Below are 20,390 nucleotides of genomic sequence, written 5' to 3'. Positions count from 1 at the left end.
CGTGGCGCGCGCACAGCCGAGCCGCGGCCACCTCCTGCTAGCCCCGCAGCTGCTCCCCCTCGCCTTGGACACTGCCACGCGACCCCCCTCGATCCCCTCTGCCTCTCCCCTCACTCTCTGCTCTCCCCCTCGCCTCTAGCCCTTCCCCGAGCTCACCCTAGAGCAACCGCCGCCGCCGTTCGCTGCCACCATGCTTAGAGCCACCTCCTCGCCCTCCACCCGAGTCCAGAAGCTCTGCCTCGTCTACCTCGTCCTCTCCGTCGACTCACGCGACGCCGGACGCCTCGAAGCGCCGCCATCGATTCCTTCTTCAACCTCGGGACCGCCGGCCATCTCTGTCAAATTCGTCGGCTCCGGACCGTCCCCGACCTCGCCGAGCGTCCCCTCGTCATCGCCGTGAGCCACTGACCTTCTCCCCTAATTCAGCAAGCTCGCCCCCATGCCGTAGCGCCGTTCCCCACGAGCACCGGAGCCGCCGTCCGCCATTGTTGCTGCATGCATAGCCTCCGTGCTCCCCTGGCCTCACCGTGCTGCTCTTAGTGCTCCCCGTGTCTAGCAGGTGCTGCCCAGCCTCTCCATTTGCTCACGAATGCACCGTAGCGACGCGCCCGTGCACCACCGAACACCACGTTAAGATTAGTACTAATACGTGTGGACCCCACGTGTCGGCTTTGACTTTGGTCAAGTCAACGTTGACTGGTCCCACCTGTCATCCACCCAAACCAGCCTAAGACACTGACGTATGGGTCCCACAGGTCAGGTTTGACCTGCGGACCCAGTTGACTTGCTGAGGTCACACCTATGTCATGCTGACGCAGTAAAGCATTTTCTGGATTTATTTTTATATAGGAAATTCAAGAAAATGTTGCAAACTTCAAAAATTCATAGTAATTCAACCGTAACTCCAAATCAAACAAATTATATATGAAAAATTATCAGAAAAATTCAATCTATCCATCTGTACTGGTTTCATGCATGTTAGAACACTTTAACCTTGCTGTTTAGGTGAAACAAGTTAATGCACTAATATGATTTCATGAAATGGGTTTGCATTTGAATCTTTGGTTCAAATGGACTCATTCCAGTCTGTTCTAGCTTGCATTAGCCCAAAACACATTCATATTCCATGTCATAGCATGCATCATATTGTTGCATTGCATTGATTATGTTCCCTCTTGTTTGCCGGTGTTTGTCCCCTCCCGATAGACGTGGTTCCGACGAGTTCGATGACACCGATGAAGAACTATATTATCTTCAGAAGTGCCAGGCAAGCAAAACCCCCTTGTTCATTCCGATACAGTCCCACTCTCTCGCTCTTGCTCTCTTTTACTGCATTAGGACAACAACGATTCATCTGTTACTTGCTGCGGTAGCTGAACCCCTTTATCCTTTGCATGACCTGTCATTGCCACGGTAAATAGATGAAACCCACTAGCATGAGTAGGAGTTGTTTGAGCCCTGATGTGCCTACTCATTCATGCTTGTTTGTCATGCCTGCTACTGCTTAGAGTTGAGTCAGGTCTGATTCATCGGGGATGAATCAGAGGTGTGTAAACATGTCCTACTGTTAAGAGCTAAGTGTGTGAACACGATTTGGTAAAGGTAGCGGTGAGAGGCCATGTAGGAGTACATGGTGGGTTGTCTCATTGAAGCCGTCCTCCGGAACTGAGTTCTGTGTTTGTGATCCATGAAACAGTTACTACCATGCATTGGGCCCGAAACCAATGGACCCTCTCGACTTATTAACTGCCCTTGTCCTCTGCCCAGGAGTTGCAAGTAGTTACTGGTGTTTGTAGTATGCTGGGGGCCGTGCGCAGCGCTGACCGAGGGGTGGGCTGTGTTGTGGTAGGCACGTGGCATGGTGTACCGGGCGCCCGTTTGGTGTCTCGGGAACCCTGCACACATTGTTTGGGGCTGTGAGCGAAACTCCGGCCTGATCTCCTCATGGATGGAACCCGAATAGGCGATAAACTTGGACTAGAGACTTGTGTGGTTACTCAGGTCGTTGCCGACACCCTCGTTGGGCTTCCGCTTGAAGGTTGCCGAGTACATGTCATGTAAACGGCGGTAAGTGGTGAGAGCGTGTGTGAAGAAGTACACCCCTACAGGGTTAACATCATCTATTCGAATAGCCGTGTCTGCGGTAATGGACTTCTGGGTTGCCTATAACAGTACATAGACAAGTGAATGTGGATACTCTAAAATGCGCAAGATAAGCGTGAGTGCTATGGATGGCGTTCTCGTAGGTAGACGGGAGCGGATCCATAGTGGTGTATTGCATGGTGAATATGTGGACTCGTGTGCGCCACCTCAAGAGAGTTTCTTGCAGTCGTAGTTCAGGATAGCCACCGAGTCAAAGCTGGCTTGCTGCAGTCAAACTCCACCACCCCCTTTATTGATACTGATGCATATGTAGCTAGTTCTGATGTAAGTCTTGCTGGGTACATTTGTACTCACGTTTGCCTATTTTATGTTTTTGCAGAGAGACGTCAGTCTCGCTAGTAGTTCTGTGTGGACTTCGACGTTTAGCTTGATACCTCAGCTACGATCTTGTACCTCGGCAGGATCTGGTAGATAGCCAGGCTTCTCAAGCCTTTTTCATTTGTAGATGTCTGTACCCAGACATGTTAAGCTTCCGCATGTGCTTTGACTTGTATGCTCAGAATGTTGGGTCATGAGACCTATGTTTGTAATATCTCGCTCCTCGGAGCCTAATGAATAAATACTTGAGTCGTAGGGTTATGTTGTGATGCCATGTTGTATTTACACATATCGAGCATATTGTGTGTATGATTGAAATGCTTGGTATGTGTGGGATCCGACAATCTAGTTGTTTATCCTTGGCAGCCTCTCATATGGGGAAATGTAGTCTAGTGCTCCTTGAGCCATAGTAGTCCGCTACAGCCCGGTTCACCGGAGTCCTGCTAGCCCAGCACTACTGCTCAGGACACTTGACTGGCCGGCATGTGTTTCACTTCGTTCCTGTGTCTGTCCCTTCGGGGAAATGTCACGCGGTGACATCCGGAGTCCTGCCTAGCCTGCTACAGCCCAGGTTACCGGAGTCCTGTTAGCCCAGTGCTACAGCCCGGATTCGCACGCTGCTGACCGACATGCTCGAAGTTGATTCATGTATGCCTGTCCCCATGGGTTAGTGCCGCTTTGGGTTCACGACTAGCCATGTCGGCCCGGGCTCTTTGTCATATGGATGCTAGCGACACTATCATATACGTGAGCCAAAAGGCGCAAACGGTCCCGGGCCAGGTAAGGTGGCACCCATGGGAATACCGTGCATGAGGCCGCAAAGTGATATGATGTGTTACATGCTAGATCGGTGTGACTTAGGATCGGGGTCCTGACAGCAACAGCTTAGCGTAGTAATCGTTCCAGAACTCCTTAATAATACGTGCATTTTGCAAAGATTTCTCATTCTCAATGCTATCATCATATGTCTCGGAACAATAAAATAGAACCTGCATACTTTTATTTGTTACCCTTACTAAACTGTAGTAAGGATACGAATACGACTGAAATAAACTACTAGAATTTAATATAAGGAAAGGATCAGAATAAGTACTAATGCTCTGTAAAATACTTTTCCCCGAGCAATGGTTTAGCGGATTCGGAATTGTAACAAAGCATCCTGGGTTCTATACCCGATTCAACACTAGAGCATGCAGCCGATCCTGGATACATCACTATATAAAGTGTGCATGCAGTTTTGGTTCTTTATTGGTAGCCAGTCTTTCACTTCTGCCTCTCCACTCCCATGCCTTTCTTGGTCGGACCAACCCAACCGGCCATTCAAGTCTTTCTGCTTAGAGCAAGAAGCGGAACCAAAATGAAGCTTTCTTTATTTTCATTTATGGATAACCAATCCATTTTCCAATATAGTTGGGAGTTTTTACCAAAGAAATGGGTACATAAAATGAAAAGATCGGAACATGGGAATAGATCTTATACCAATACTGACTACCCATTTCCATTGTTGTGCTTTCTAAAATGGCATACCTATACAAGGGTTCAAGTTTCGATCGATATTTGCGGAGTGGATCATCCCTCTCGAAAACGAAGATTTGAAGTTGTCCATAATCTACCGAGTACTCGGTATAACTCACGCGTTCGTGTACAAACAAGTGCAGACGAAGTAACACGAATATCTCCGGTAGTCAGTCTATTTCCATCAGCCGGCCGGTGGGAGCGAGAAGTATGGGATATGTCTGGTGTTTCTTCCATCAATCATCCGGATTTACGCCGTATATCAACAGATTATGGTTTCGAGGGTCATCCATTACGAAAAGACTTTCCTCTGAGTGGATATGTGGAAGTACGCTATGATGATCCAGAGAAACGTGTGGTTTCTGAACCCATTGAGATGACCCAAGAATTTCGCTATTTCGATTTTGCTAGTCCTTGGGAACAGCGTAGCGACGGATAATTCCGAATCTACATAGGTCTAGTCCAGGGGACAAATCAATAGGAAATGCTATTTGCTTCTTAAGAAGAAGAACTTTTTTGAAATGAAAGAGTTTCCACGGGCGTCGGATATCATTTCTTCAAATAAGGAAGAAGTGTTATCGAAGGATTTCCTTCCATTCTTCCTAGTATGGAAGAAGTAAAGAAAAAGTACTGCGTCTCGATCTATACGAAAGGGCACTGGTTTTTTCTTTCGGTTTCATTGATAGCAGAAGAGTACGCTAGCTAGCGGAGCCTGAAAACGCTTGCTTGCGCCCCACCCCTACGGAAACTATTGCCTATGCTTGCTGCTCGCTCAGTGTCAGTAGAAGGGAAGAAAAGATGGTCACTCCTTTTAGGAACATGGCGAGCCTTACTTACGACTGTTGCACTTCACTCGCTGCTCGTTCATTCACTTGCTCATGAACTCGCTGCTTCGCCAGAAGCGACTAGTCGCCTCCTTTCCTCCGCCGAAAGATGCTTAGCCAGAAGCGACGAAGGAGGGGAGCTGGGGAAGGCCGACGATGGCAATGAGGGGGAAGCTGTCGTAGAAGCTTTGCCCCTTGCTTTACATAAATTGTTATGAACTTACTAAATGACCTTATTTATTCTCCCGGAACGCTAGCAAATCTAATAGTTCCATCTGCTCTTCTTAACTTAAGAACGAAGGCCGCCATCCTTCTTATTCAGGAACCCTTTGTTTGAGGAGGGCGTATCCCCGGGAAGGGGAGAGTGGCCGAGCGGTCAAAAGCGACAGACTGTAAATCTGTTGAAGGTTTTCTACGTAGGTTCGAATCCTGCCTCTCCCACTTGTTGTAGACTTAAGAGAAGAGAAAGTAGGCGGAAGCCTAGGAGGGCCAACCGAGCGAAGCTCTTTTTTTTTGCCGTGCCGTGAAGTGCAATTTTCTCGTATGCGTTTTAGAGAGGTTGTCGAAAAAAGACGATCTATAGAGATTCCCCATCTATATCCAATCGAGAATAGAAGCGAGTCGCTTCCGGCGTCGGCTTGTAGTCTCTGCAGTCGGCACACGCACGCGCCCGCCATCATGCCTCCTTGGTTCGGGACGAAGCCAAGCGAGACATACGATAGACGAAGGAAGCGCCCACCCAGCAGGAGGGCTAAAACCTGTAGTTTTGAAGTTGCAAACTCCAGCTTCGAAGCTGGAGTGCTTTAGCCCTTTTTTAAGCAAGAATCACCGTCTTGAGCGCCTTGCGCGCTCAAGAACAAGCAAGGGATGAGCGCTTTGTTGCTAAAGCGGATACGTTTTCTTGCTGGGGAAGGCTAGTTTGATCGAGGATTGGAGAGGAGGGAGAGGTGGAATAAAAAGCTCGGGATGGATTTTGGAGTCTTTGTGCGAGCCGTATGCGGTGAGAGTCGCACGTACGGTAAGGAGGGGGGTTCGCGTCTATACGTGTAGTGTGGTGGTTGGGCCTACCCACCCTATTTGTTCCATGATCTATGGGTCTACTGGAGCTACCCACTTCGATCAATTAGCCAAGATTTTGACCGGATACGAAATCACTGGTGCTCGATCTAGTGGTATTTTTATGGGGATTCTTTTTATCGCTGTAGGATTCCTATTCAAGATTACTGCAGTTCCTTTTCGGGCGGCTGTAGGACGGACGGCCCCCTATAGGTAGTAGGGTAGGGTGGGTGGTACCGCTCAGATAGCGGCCAATCCTCCTAACTGCGCGCGGGCCGGGCTTAGAGCGCGTGAAACTCATCACTACCTCGTAAGGGCGTTGAGACCATAGCATGTTACACAAAAGCGCCGCTTTCTCAGGAGTGTTGTCACACAGCTGCCCGACTAGAAGAGCTACTCGCTCTGTAGTGTTGTCACACAAGATAAGCACGCCGCCCGCCTGCTGGCCGGGCGAATCGAAGTTATCTTCCGGTCAACTGTCCACCCAGTCAAGTGCAAAAAACACAGTGGAATCACGCAACGCACGCTGCTGGTGTGCTTCCTGCCCACGAGGAAAGAAGAGCGACAAGGTTCAGATTTGACTGTTTGCAGCATGGGAGCTGATTACCCAAAAAATCCCTGGGAAAAAAGAAAAGATATCTCGGTAACGAAAACCATAGGAGGCTGTATTGGCGAGATCCAAGGGTTCACAGCAGCCCAAAAGAAAAACCGCCTGGAAGTCCGAGGACCTTTAGTACCGTACCGAACCAGCAGCCTTCGCGCCAAGCGACGACCGCCCTTGTCCCTTTCCTTTTTCCATTCAGCCTACTTCTTAGCTTTGTTCCGTCAGTCTAAGGCAAAGTTTAAGTGGTTTGCCTACCTTACCCACTTGATGAAAGGGAACGAACTTCGTTTCCTTGGCGGCTTTATGGATGGATTCAGTCAGAAAAAACTCCTTCCTTTTGAAAAAAGTGACGCTTTGCGTCTTCGCTTCCGAGGGTTAGGGTATAGGCCATTTCGAGCAAGCTTTCACTTTTTCTACTGGCTTTCTACAACTTTCGCTTTAGCTTCCAAAGGCGACCCAATGACCTTTCCGGAATTGGAAGTATTCGTCGCCCTACCCTAAGAAAGAAGTCACTATAAAACTGCTTGCCCTCCAGAAGTACCAAAGGTGCGCGGAGCCCGCTGAAAATGAATATGTTTGCTACTGAAAGAAGCCTGCCTATTGACGAATATTCGTCTTTAGAATGAAAGTAGCTATGAAGCCCAATCTACTGTCGATTCAAAAGGGGGCATAGCCATATGGGTGGGGTGTTTGTGGGGAGCTGCCTTGGATATGAGGAATTCCTCCAATCTAAAAAAAAGAACAAAGAAAAAGTCCGTGATGAAGATCTTTCTTTTCTATCAATAGATAGGAATGAGTGTTCGTTATAGGGGATAGGATCCATCTGCTCTCTCTCTCTCTCTCTCTCTATTTTCTTTGATGCAATTTAGAGAGAAAGAGCAGTGCGAATTAAAAAAAAAAAAGAGAATCGGGAGATGATTCCAAAATAGATACATAGACATGTAAAGTAAAGGGATGTATATATTATTCCTATATATATCATCTATCTATGAAAAAAGTAAACAGAGTTCGTTTTTGGGTTCCCCGAAGCCCCGAATGGATTGGATCGTTTCTGCTTCTGCCAACGAAATGAAGGCCTCGCCCCTTCCGAATGCTTCTCCGATCCTGAAGTTCTCGCGAAGAGAATAAGATGCAGCTCCCCCTCCCTCTGTCTTTTTCCGCTTTGCTAATCTTCCCCTCTAACGCGGGCCGGGCTTAGGCGGGCGCGGGAGGAAGAAAGAAAGTCGAAGAGCGTCTTCTCCTTTGTCCTTTTTTCAGTGCAACACAGGAAAGCACCCTCTTTTTGTAATCCCTGCAGCTTCCCAGAGGCTTGCTTTTTTTTATTGAACGCATGGCATAGCTAGGACCCCTCCAATCATGTTTGAGCCTATGTTCACCCGGGGCCAAAAAAGGAGAATTCCGGAATGCCTGCCGACGTTCAGATAAGGTGCATATCCCTTACCACTAAAGGAAAGGATCGACGTAGGGGGGATATTAGCTGGGTAAGGAAAACGCTTTCGGAGATTGAGATGTCAATTTGTTTTTCATTGAAAAGGAAGAAGGCCGAGGGGATAGCAGCCTTCCTTCGGGCTTTGCCTGCCGACGTTCTAATAAAGAATTCCGGCTCGGCCCGGGGAAAGCGCTGGCAACAACATAAAGAAAGGGGTCCATGTAGCTGCTGCGCCCGCCCACTGAGCAGCAGGTTCGGCATCTACTACAAAAGAGAGAATCCACTTCAGATAACCACGTCTCTGCTAGGCAGCGTGTGGAATGGCCGAGAGCGGACCAAATGGATATATAATCCAAGCCGAGAGTGGAGTTACGTGAACAGCCGTCTGATGGAAAACAACTTTCACGTTCGGTTCAGAGAGCACTTTTTTCGTTGAGAATAAGTCCTTCCCTTTTGTGTGAATTCCCCAGCGGCGAATTAACAACTTGTGGGGCCCTATCTATTCAATCTCTCGAGCCCCAAGAAAACCCCCCTCTCCCTCGGACTCAATCTCTCTTTTGACTCTATATATGTGGGCACCTGATATCTATGAGGGTTCACCCACCCCGGTGACAGCATTCCTTTCTATTGCGCCTAAAATCTCTATTTCTGCAAATATGTCACGTGTTTCTATTGTTGCTTCCTATGGGGGTACATTACAACAAATCTTCTTTTTCTGCAGCATTGCTTCTATGATCTTAGGAGCACTGGCCGCCATGGCCCAAACGAAAGTCAAAAGACCTCTAGCTCATAGTTCGATTGGACATGTAGGTTATATTCGTACTGGTTTCTCATGTGGAACCATAGAAGGAATTCAATCACTACTAATTGGTATATTTATTTATGCATCAATGACGATAGATGCATTCGCCATAGTTCCAGCATTACGGCAAACCCGTGTCAAATATATAGCGGATTTGGGCGCTCTAGCCAAAACGAATCCTATTTCGGCTATGACCTTCTCCATTACAATGTTCTCATACGCAGGAATACCCCCGTTAGCCGGCTTTTGTAGCAAATTCTATTTGTTCTTCGCCGCTTTGGGTTGTGGGGCTTACTTCCTAGCCCCAGTGGGAGTAGTGACTAGCGTTATAGGTCGTTGGGCGGCCGGAAGGTTGCCATGAGTAAGGTTGGGAGACCGAAGGCAGTTTTCCGTGCACCGGACACGTAGCTTACCGAATCAGTTGCAACACAGATGGGAATGCATGCTACGAAAGACAGGGTCGAGTCTGATACATCAACCGTCGACTCCATATCCTTGTACGAGTCCACAATCACTACACGAGATGAACCTGGGTTTGGTGAATGGAAGTTGGCCTTAGGTGTAATAGGACTCCCAGTTACTGCGCGCGATCGTATACTGAGGTGCTCCCCGTCGGTTGTTGGAACGACGCGAGCCGGGCCGGGCCTCGATTCCTTTCAAAAAGATGAAGGGACAGAGGTGACTAATTCCCCATCTCATTTGGGGCGGAAAACGAATCGACATCTCGATGTGATACAGCCCTTTCCATTTTCGTTGGGAAAGAACGGCGAAGTCCATCCGAACCCTCCAATGAAGAAATAAGAGGAGAGCAAAGCGCCAATGGCGCGCGAAGCGCATGCGGAAGGGGCACGGAGAAATAAAGAAGTGTGGGGGAGAAGCAGCCGAGCTCATTCCCTTCGCTTCCTGGGCCCAAAGCAGTGCTTTGTTTCCTGGCCAAATCAAGGATTTGGGGCTGATTGCAAAAGATATCTGAATAGAAAGATAGATCCATCCATCTATCCAGATATCTAAAAAAGAATCGATTTCGATTTCATGAAACCTTTGATTCAAAGAACTGCGCTTAGCCCCCCCGCTCATGAAACGGCTCTGCTGCAATGGATGGCAGAGGGTCCGTAGTACCCGAAGCACTGGAGTGATCCAGTAGCCGGGAAGGGGCCTAGAAGTGCCTACTACTACACCACACTACACTTGGCTCTACACATTTACAGAGCTTACCCCTGTCCAGTGTCTGGCAGAACGTTGGGGGCTTCAATCGTCGACTCGTTATCCCCATCTCAGCCCAGGCTAACGGAGCCTGACTTATTCAGGGGAGAGAGTGGAGCCTATCGAAGCACTCTTGAGAGTAAGATCCTTGGCTCCTCTTCATTCTCTACAGGGGTCTCTGCCCACATGGAAGCGGGGCAGAGATGGATAAGATCAAACACGGGAATAAGAAGCATTTGAAATGCCTTTTTGATCATTTTGATAGAGGGGGATGGATAAAGTGGGCAAAACAGACTCACATTTTTCAATCGAAAAGATGGGTTCCTTTTTCGTCTCGACAAAGAAAGAATCATCTTGAAAACGCTCCTAACCCCTTCGTAGGGCCGTGTATAGTAAGTGATCCGAACCTGCCCGGAGCGAGCCCCCCTTAGAGGCAAGTGAAGTTGGTGAGCCGTATGATGGGCAACTATCTCCTGCGGTTCGGAGAGGACTCAGCTGTTAGTTAGTACCCCCTTGGTTTCGGGGTGGACCCTTTCACTCTATTTTATTATATACGCTTAGCGAAAAGAATGTTTTTTGATAGACCTAGGACATGGATTCTATATGAACCAATGGATCGTGACAAGTCGTTACTACTAGCAATGACTTCCTCTTTCATTACTTCATCCTTTCCATATCCCTCTCCCTTGTTCGATCTTACTCATCAAATGGCACTCAGTTCATATCTGTAAGTTCGTTCGATCATTGACAAGGTTCAAAGAAAGGGTGGGCCATTCACCATGAAGGCTAAAAGCGAGATAGGCTTTACTGGACATTTTCGCTTACAAAGGCGAAGACAATTCCGCGTTTTTTCAGCCGATTCTCCGAAATTTAAGACAATTATCCTCACTCAAACTTCAAAAAGTCCTTTTTTTTCTGATGTAAATTCTGTCTGTCTCCTTTGTCCTTCCTAACGCTAGTCTAGTCTCCGATTAAAGGATTGATACGGGCGTGCTTCCTTGCAGAGGGTTGTTTTAGACACCTACCCACCAGAAACTTCGCTTTGCCACCCAGGTATAACCAAAGCCTTCCACAAAGGAATATTTACTACTGGGTCCATCACGTGTCCAGATACCGGTGCATCCCTTGCCGTTTCCCCATCGGCTGAAGTTGGATCAAAGTCCCCGGACGCGAATGCTCATTATAGAAAGAACTAGGCCTACTTAGGTAAACAGGCACCCCATCACTACCGTAGTAGTTGAAATCTCTAACTTAGGTGCGTTTGCCCATTACTTCTACCCATCTACGCGATTCTGAGATCCAGCCATTGGAACTGAGAGATCCCCGCTGTTTGACCTACTCAAGTAGGCTTTCTATTGAATATCCACCCGTGGTAATTGCTTGACTGGTAGAAGCACCAAGCTTTGGTACTATAGTCGTACTCGAGACCCTATTGAGCTGCTTAGTCTTCTCCTTTCTTTGATGATCTTCAACACATCTATTTGAATTCCCTGCGAGTGAAGGATTTCTCGTATGGAGAAAAACCTCTTGAGCGCTATCTGATCTTATTTTTGTATTTCAAATATGGGACCTGCCTTTTTAATGGGACATCCCGGCAACAGGCCTACTCATGCATGTGGCCAAGTACTCGACCAATCCTCGGAGCGAAGGGATGAATGAATTCTCGAGGTCTGGTTCATTGAGGTCGGCATCACATGAAACCGTTAGCACTTCCGTTCGATATTGGATGGAGTATGGCTGGAAGGTCAGCCTAGCTAGTCTTGTCAATCGGCCCTGACTCGTCTTCTCCTTGGTACCTACCGCTATTGAACTTCGGTACCTATATTCCTGAAACAAGACAAACCTTCATGAAGACCTTCTGTTTTGGAATAAGATCGGACATTTCCACATTGAGGTGAAATTACATATGAGGAAAATAATCCTGGACTACAAAAGCTGCCCTTGTGTGGTAGAACCAGGTCTTCCACCGGGCGGTCAGCCAAGTACTGAAGCCCCTATCTTGATATAGAATAGAAGTGAGTTCACACTAAAAATAGAAGAAGCCCTATGATTTTTTAGCCCTGCTATCAATCACTTAGGTAAAGGGATCGAAAGATTATGGTCTGAAATAGAGATTTGAGAGTCCCTTGTGTGAGTACGTGCTGAAGAGCAAGGAGTGAAAGTGCGTTCATCTTTCTTTCTGCTAGTTGTTTCCTGCTAATAGTGATTAGTGAGTGCCCCATACATAGCCAATGTCCGCCCGTGTTCACATCCAGTCTTCTCTGTACACTAGTGAAGCTTCCAGCTCTATGCTATGTATGGTAGTCGTTTGACTCGGGAATCCCTGATAAAAGCTTTTAGTCCGTGCCTGGCAGTTTCAGCCGTGGTCTAGTCCAACAGCCTCTTTTCGATCCAAGAGTCGCATGAGAAGAAAGCTTCCGGTTAGCTTCAGTTATTGTTAGTTAAATAGAACAGGAACCTCGTAACTATGCCAAGCCCGATCTTGGTTCCAATGCTGCAGAGAAAGGTTATGGGTAAAAGGAAGGTCTTTATCCTGGTGCTGCGGAGACCGGTGTTGCTGATCGAACTCATTTTCTTTCGAGGAGATCGAAAATCTCTGAATTTTTGCGAAACGAATTTACATATTTATTGCGAGGGGCTTTGAAAAGCGAAAGGATGAAGACTGATTTAGATCCTCTGAAAGCGCAGGAAGTATGCCTTTTGAGCTTTTTCTCCACCCACCTTTGAGCATCCTGTTGGAATGATCCTAGTAAAGACTACGTACGAGAAATCATTCTCACAGCCAACTTTCCTTCTTCTGAGCAAATAAATGTAGTATTTAGTCCAACCAATCATTGGTGAATCTATGTCTTTTGTGAAAAATGGAGTATTTGTGCCCAAGATCTTTCTATTCCCTTTAGTAGGTGCACACATCTCGTATGGTAAATATACCTTTGTGCCCTATAAGGTAAGATTGTTTGACGGAGTCAAGAGATGGAGATCCTGGTTTAGCAGCGGCTGCCTGTCCTTTTCTTTCGTGAAAGGTATGATCTAGAGTGTGATTCTGATCCCGTGATTGGGTGCTTGGCGTAGAATGAGTGGAGCATACTAGGAATGCCGAAAGCTCGCTCAGTGAGGGAGCTCTGTTGGAGAAGAGTGGGACTAGAAAGAGGGAATACCCATGTTTGGCCATGTAAGGCCAATAGTTGAGGTACCTGGATCCAGACAAAACTCCAAACATGTAAGAATCTACCTTGAAGCAAGGTTTCTACTGGTTAATGCATTCCACCCTATTGATGACAGCTAATGTTACTAACAGCTTAGATGAAGAAAGTGTTGGGTTTCGTAGTAATTTCAAAAAATTTCCTACGCACACGCAAGATCATGTGATGCATAGCAACGAGGGGGAGAGTGTTGTCTACGTACCCAACGCAGACCGACTGCGGAAGCGATCACACAACGTAGATGAAGTAGTCGTACGTCTTCACGATCCAACCGATCAAGCACCGAAACTACGGCACCTCCGAGTTCGAGCACACGTTCAGCTCGATGACGATCCCCGGACTCCGATCCAGCAAAGTGTCGGGGAAGAGTTTCGTCAGCGCGACGGCGTGGTGACGATCTTGATGAACTACAGCAGCAGGGCTTCGCCTAAACTCCGCTACAGTATTATCGAGGTATATGGTGGCAGGGGGCACCGCACACGGCTAAGGAATAGATCACGTGGATCAACTTGTGTGTCTAGAGGTGCCCCCGGCCTCCGTATATAAAGGAGCCAAGGGGGAGGGCTGTCCGGCCAAGGAGGGGAGGCGCAGGAGAGTCCTACTCCCTCTGGGAGTAGGATTCCTCCCCCCAATCCTAGTCCAACTAGGATTCCTCGGAGGGGAAGGGAGAGAGGGGGGCCGGCCACCTTCTCCTAGTCCTAATAGGACTAGGGGAGGGGGAAGTGGCGCAGCCACCTTGGGCTGCCCCTTTCTCCTTTCCACTAAGGCCCATGAAGGCCCATATGGCTCCCGGGGGGTTCCGGTAACCCTCCCGGTACTCCGGTAAAATCCCGATTTCACCCGGAACACTTCCGATGTCCAAACATAGGCTTCCAATATATCAATCTTTATGTCTTGACCATTTCGAGACTCCTCGTCCTGTCCGTGATCACATCCGGGACTCCGAGCAACCTTCGGTACATCAAAATGCATAAACTCGTAATGAAACTGTCATCGTAACCTTAAGCGTGCGGACCCTACGGGTTCGAGAACAATGTAGACATGACCGAGACACGTCTCCGGTCAATAACCAATAGCACGACCTGGATGCCCATATTGGCTCCTACATATTCTACGAAGATCTTTATCGGTCAGACCGCATAACAACATACGTTGTTCCCTTTGTCATCGGTATGTTACTTGCCTGAGATTCGATCGTCGGTATCCAATACCTAGTTCAATCTCGTTACCGGCAAGTCTCTTTACTCGTTCTGTAATACATCATCTCACAACTAACATATTAGTTGTAATGCTTGCAAGGCTTAGATGATGTGTATTACTGAGAGGGCCCAGAGATACCTCTCCGACAATCGGAGTGACAAATCCTAATCTCGAAATACGCCAACCCAACATCTACCTTTGGAGACACCTGTAATGCTCCTTTATAATCACCCAGTTACGTTGTGACGTTTGGTAGCACCCAAAGCGTTCCTCCGGCAAACGGGAGTTGCATAATCTCATAGTCATAGGAACTTGTATAAGTCATGAAGAAAGCAATAGCAACATACTAAACGATCGGGTGCTAAGCTAATGGAATGGGTCATGTCAATCAGACCATTCAATTAATGATGTGACCTTGTTAATCAAATAACAACTCATTGTTCATGGTTAGGAAACATAACCATCTTTGATTAACGAGCTAGTCAAGTAGAGGCATACTAGTGACACTTTGTTTGTCTATGTATTTACACATGTATTATGTTTCCGGTTAATACAATTCTAGCATGAATAATAAACATTTATCATGATTATAAGGAAATAAATAATAACTTTATTATTGCCTCTAGGGCATATTTCCTTCAGTCTCCCACTTGCACTAGAGTCAATAATCTAGATTACACTGTAATGATTCTAACACCCGTGGAGCTTTGGTGCTGATCATGTTTTGCTCGTGGAAGAGGCTTAGTCAACAGGTCTGCAACATTCAGATCCGTATGTATCTTGCAAATCTCTATGTCTCCCACCTGGACTAGATCCCGGATGGAATTGAAGCGTCTCTTGATGTGTTTGGTCCTTTTGTGAAATCTGGATTCCTTTGCCAAGGCAATTGCACCAGTGTTGTCACAAAAGATTTTCATTGGACCCGATGCACTAGGTATGACACCTAGACCGGATATGAACACCTTCATCCAGACTCCTTCATTTGCTGCTTCCGAAGCAGCTATGTACTCCGCTTCACATGTAGATCCCGCTACGATGCTTTGTTTAGAACTGCACCAACTGACAGCTCCACCGTTTAATGTAAACACGTATCCGATTTGTGATTTAGAATCGTCCGGATTAGTGTCAAAGCTTGCATCAACGTAACCTTTTACGGTGAGCTCTTTGTCACCTCCATATACGAGAAACATATCCTTAGTCCTTTTCAGGTATTTCAGGATGTTCTTGACCGCTGTCCAGTGATCCACTCCTGGATTACTTTGATACCTCCCTGCTAAACTTATAGCAAGGCACACATCAGGTCTGGTACACAGCATTGCATACATGATAGAGCCTATGGCTAATGCATAGGGAACATCTTTCATATTCTCTCTATCTTCTGCAGTGGTCGGGCATTGAGTCTTACTCAACTTCACACCTTATAACACAGGCAAGAATCCTTTCTTTGCTTGATCCATTTTGAACTTCTTCAAAATTTTGTCAAGGTATGTGTTTTGTGGAAGTCCAATTAAGCGTCTTGATCTATCTCTATAGATCTTAATGCCTAATATGTAAGCAGCTTCACCGAGGTCTTTCATTGAAAAACTTTTATTCAAGTATCCCTTTATGCTATCCAGAAATTCTATATCATTTCCAATTAGTAATATGTCATCCACATATAATATCAGAAATGCTACAGAGCTCCCACTCACTTTCTTGTAAATACAGGCTTCTCCGAAAGTCTGTATAAAACCAAATGCTTTGATCACACTATCAAAGCGTTTATTCCAACTCCGAGAGGCTTGCACCAGTCCATAAATGGATCGCTGGAGCTTGCACACTTTGTTAGCTCCCTTTGGATCGACAAAACCTTCCGGTTGCATCATATACAACTCTTCTTCCAGAAATCCATTCAGGAATGCAGTTTTGACATCCATCTGCCAAATTTCATAATCATAAAACGCGGTAATCGCTAACATGATTCGGACGGACTTAAGCATCGCTACGGGTGAGAAGGTCTCATCGTAGTCAATCCCTTGAACTTGTCGAAAACCTTTTGCGACAGGTCGAGCTTTGTAGACAGTAACATTACCATCAGCGTCAGTCTTCTTCTTAAAGATCCATTTATTCTCAATTGCTTGCCGATCATCGGGCAAGTCAACCAAAGTCCATACTTTGTCCATACTTTGTTCTCATACATAGATCAAGCCACTTTGCGGAATCTGGGCTCACCATCGCTTCTTCATAGTTCGTAGGTTCATCATGATCTAGTAACATGATTTCCAGAACTGGATTACCGTACCACTCTGGTGCGGATCTTACTCTGGTTGATCTACGAGGTTCAGTAGTATCTTGTTCTGAAGTTTCATGATCATTATCATTAACTTCCTCACTTATTGGTGTAAGTGTCGCAGAAACAGTTTTCTGTGATGTACTACTTTCCAATAAGGGAGCAGGTACAGTTACCTCGTCAAGTTCTACTTTCCTCCCACTCACTTCTTTCGAGAGAAACTCCTTCTCAAGAAAGTTTCCGAATTTAGCAACAAAAGTCTTGCCTTCGGATCTGTGATAGAAGGTGTGTCCAATAGTTTCCTTTGGATATCCTATGAAGACACATTTCTCCAATTTGGGTTCGAGCTTATCAGGTTGAAGCTTTTTCACATAAGCATCGCAGCCCCAAACTTTCAGAAACGACAACTTTGGTTTTTTTGCCAAACCATAGTTCATAAGGCGTCGTCTCAACGGATTTTGATGGTGCCCTATTTAACGTGAATGCGGCCGTCTCTAAAGCGTATCCCCAAAATGATAGCGGTAAATCAATAAGAGACATCATAGATCGCACCATATCTAGTAAAGTACGATTACGACGTTCGGACACACCATTACGCTGTGGTGTTCCGGGTGGCGTGAGTTGCGAAACTATTCCACAGTTTTTCAAATGTACACCAAACTCATAACTCAAATATTCTCCTCCACGATCAGATCGTAGAAACTTTATTTTCTTGTTACGATGATTTTCAACTTCACTCTGAAATTCTTTGAACTTTTCAAATGTTTCAGACTTATGTTTCATTAAGTAGATATATCCATATCTGCTCAAATCATTTGTTAAGGTGAGAAAATAACGATATCCGCCACGAGCCTCAATATTCATCGGACCACATACATCGGTATGTATGATTTCCAACAAATCTGTTGCTCTCTCCATAGTACCGGAGAACGGTGTTTTAGTCATCTTGCCCATGAGACACGGTTCGCAAGTACCAAGTGATTCATAATCAAGTGGTTCCAAAAGTCCATCAGTATGGAGTTTCTTCATGCGCTTTACACCGATATGACCTAAACGACAGTGCCACAAATAAGTTGCACTTTCATTATCAACTCTGCATCTTTTGGCTTCAACATTATGAATATGTGTATTATTACTATCGAGATTCAATAAAAATAGACCACTCTTCAAGGGTGCATGACCATAAAAGATATTACTCATATAAATAGAACAACCATTATTCTCTGATTTAAATGAATAACCATCTCGCATTAAACAAGATCCAGATATAATGTTCATGCTCAACGCTGGCACCAAATAACAATTATTTAGGTCTAATATTAATCCCGAAGGTAGATGTAGAGGTAGCGTGCCGACCGCGATCACATCGACTTTGGAACCGTTTCCCACGCGCATCGTCACCTCGTCCTTAGCCTATCTTCGCTTAATCCGTAGCCCCTGTTTCGAGTTGCAAATATTAGCAACAGAACCAGTATCAAATACCTAGGTGCTACTGCGAGCATTAGTAAGGTACACATCAATAACATGTATATCACATATACCTTTGTTCACCTTGCCATCCTTCTTATCCGCCAAATACTTGGGGCAGTTCCGCTTCCAGTGACCAGTCTGCTTGCAGTAGAAGCACTCAGTTTCAGGCTTAGGTCCAGACTTGGGTTTCTTCTCCTGAGCAGCAACTTGTTTGCTGTTCTTCTTGAAGTTGCCCTTCTTCTTCCCTTTGCCCTTTTTCATGAAACTAGTGGTTTTGTTAACCATCAACACTTGATGCTCCTTTTTGATTTCTACCTCCGCAGCTTTCAGCATTGCGAAGAGCTCGGGAATAGTCTTGTTCATCCCTTGCATATTATAGTTCATCACGAAGCTCTTGTAGCTCGGTGGCAGTGATTGGAGAATTCTGTCAATGACGCAATCATCCGGAAGATTAACTCCCAATTGAATCAAGTGATTATTATACCCAGACATTTTGAGTATATGCTCACTGACAGAACTGTTCTCCTCCATCTTGCAGCTATAGAATTTATTGGAGACTTCATATCTCTCAATTCGGGCATTTGCTTGAAATATTAACTTCAACTCCTGGAACATCTCATATGCTCCATGATGTTCAAAACGTCGTTGAAGTCCCGATTCTAAGCCGTAAAGCATGGCACACTGAACTATCGAGTAGTCATCAGCTTTGCTCTGCCAGACGTTCATAACATCTGGTGTTGCTCCAGCAGCAGGCCTGGCACCCAGCGGTGCTTCCAGGACGTAATTTTTCTGTGCAACAATGAGGATAATCCTCAAGTTACGGACCCAGTCCGTGTAATTGCTACCATCATCTTTCAACTTTGCTTTCTCAAGGAACGCATTAAAATTCAACGGAACAACAGCACGAGCCATCTATCTACAATCAACATAAACAAGCAAGATACTATCAGGTACTAAGTTCATGATAAATTTAAGTTCAATTAATCATATTACTTAAGAACTCCCACTTAGATAGACATCCCTCTAATCCTCTAAGTGATTACGTGATCCAAATCAACTAAACCATGTCCGATCATCACGTGAGATGGAGTAGTTTCATCGGTGAACATCATTATGTTGATCATATCTACTATATGATTCACGCTCGACCTTTCGGTCTCCGTGTTCCGAGGCCATATCTGTATATGCTTGGCTCGTCAAGTATAACCTGAGTATTCTGCGTGTGCAACTGTTTTGCACCCGTTGTATTTGAACGTAGAGCCTATCACACCCGATCATCACGTGGTGTCTCAGCACGAAGAACTTTCGCAAGGGTGCATACTCAGGGAGAACACTTCTTGATAATTTAGTGAGAGATCATCTTATAATGCTACCGTCAAACAAAGCAAGATAAGATGCATAAAAAGATAAACATCACATGCAATCAATATAAGTGATATGATATGGCCATCATCATCTTGTGCTTGTGATCTCCATCTCCGAAGCACCGTCATGATCACCATCGTCACCGGCGTGACACCTTGATCTCCATCGTAGCATCGTTGTCGTCTCGCCAATCTTATGCTTCCACGACTATCACTACCGTTTAGTAGTAAAGCATTACATCGCGATTGCATTGCATACAATAAAGCGACAACCATATGGCTCCTGCCAGTTGCCGATAACTCGGTTACAAAACATGATCATCTCATACAATAAAATTCAGCATCATGTCTTGACCATATCACATCACAACATGCCCTGCAAAAACAAGTTAGACGTCCTCTACTTTGTTGTTGCAAGTTTTACGTGGCTGCTACGGGCTTAAGTAAGAACCAATCTCACCTACGCATCAAAACCACAACAATAGTTTGTCAAATAGACTCCGTTTTAACCTTCGCAGGACCGGGCGTAGCCATACTCGGTTCAACTAAAGTTGGAGAGACAGTCGCCCGCAAGCCATCTATGTGCAAAGCACGTCGAGGGAACCGGTCTCGCGTAAGCGTACGCGTAAGGTTGGTCCGGGTCGTCTCGTCCAACAATACCGCCGAACCAAAGTATGACATGCTGGTAGGTAGTATGACTTGTATCGTCCACAACTCACTTGTGTTCTACTCGTGCATATAACATCAACATAAATAACCTAGGCTCTGATACCACTGTTGGGTTTCGTAGTAATTTCAAAAAATTTCCTACGCACACGCAAGATCATGTGATGCATTGCAACGAGGGGGAGAGTGTTGTCTACGTACCCAACGCAGACCGACTGCGGAAGCGATCACACAACGTAGATGAAGTAGTCGTACGTCTTCATGATCCAACCGATCAAGCACCGAAACTACGGCACCTCCAAGT

General features: G+C 46.0%; 1 protein-coding gene, 1 non-coding gene and 1 pseudogene across 2 annotated transcripts; all 3 read left to right on the top strand.

Moving 5' to 3' along the window:
• The first annotated feature begins 3,576 nt into the window (after positions 1-3,576).
• LOC125519795 lies at positions 3,577-5,897 on the top strand (annotated as a pseudogene).
• On the top strand, positions 5,179-5,261 carry TRNAY-GUA. The gene has a single exon. It is a non-coding gene; the product is annotated as a tRNA-Tyr (tRNA).
• Positions 5,871-10,456, top strand: LOC125519794 (NADH-ubiquinone oxidoreductase chain 2-like). Its single transcript, XM_048684564.1, has 2 exons — positions 5,871-6,058; positions 8,477-10,456. Exons 1-2 carry the CDS (start codon positions 5,905-5,907, stop codon positions 9,070-9,072), a joined length of 750 nt encoding a protein of 249 aa, XP_048540521.1. The 5' UTR covers positions 5,871-5,904; the 3' UTR covers positions 9,073-10,456.
• The last annotated feature ends 9,934 nt before the right edge of the window (positions 10,457-20,390 follow it).

Source organism: Triticum urartu, chromosome 7 (genome assembly GCF_003073215.2).
Source record: "Triticum urartu cultivar G1812 chromosome 7, Tu2.1, whole genome shotgun sequence".
Lineage (NCBI taxonomy): Eukaryota > Viridiplantae > Streptophyta > Magnoliopsida > Poales > Poaceae > Triticum > Triticum urartu.
This window is presented reverse-complemented; position numbering and strand designations above follow the sequence as displayed.

Bases quoted from the DNA above. Each gene is read 5' to 3' on its own strand.
- LOC125519794 (XM_048684564.1), top strand. From the start codon at position 5,905: ATGATCTATGGGTCTACTGGAGCTACCCACTTCGATCAATTAGCCAAG. The intron at 6,059-8,476 runs GGGCGGCTGTAG...TTTTGACTCTAT, and splicing joins GATTACTGCAGTTCCTTTTC to ATATGTGGGCACCTGATATC.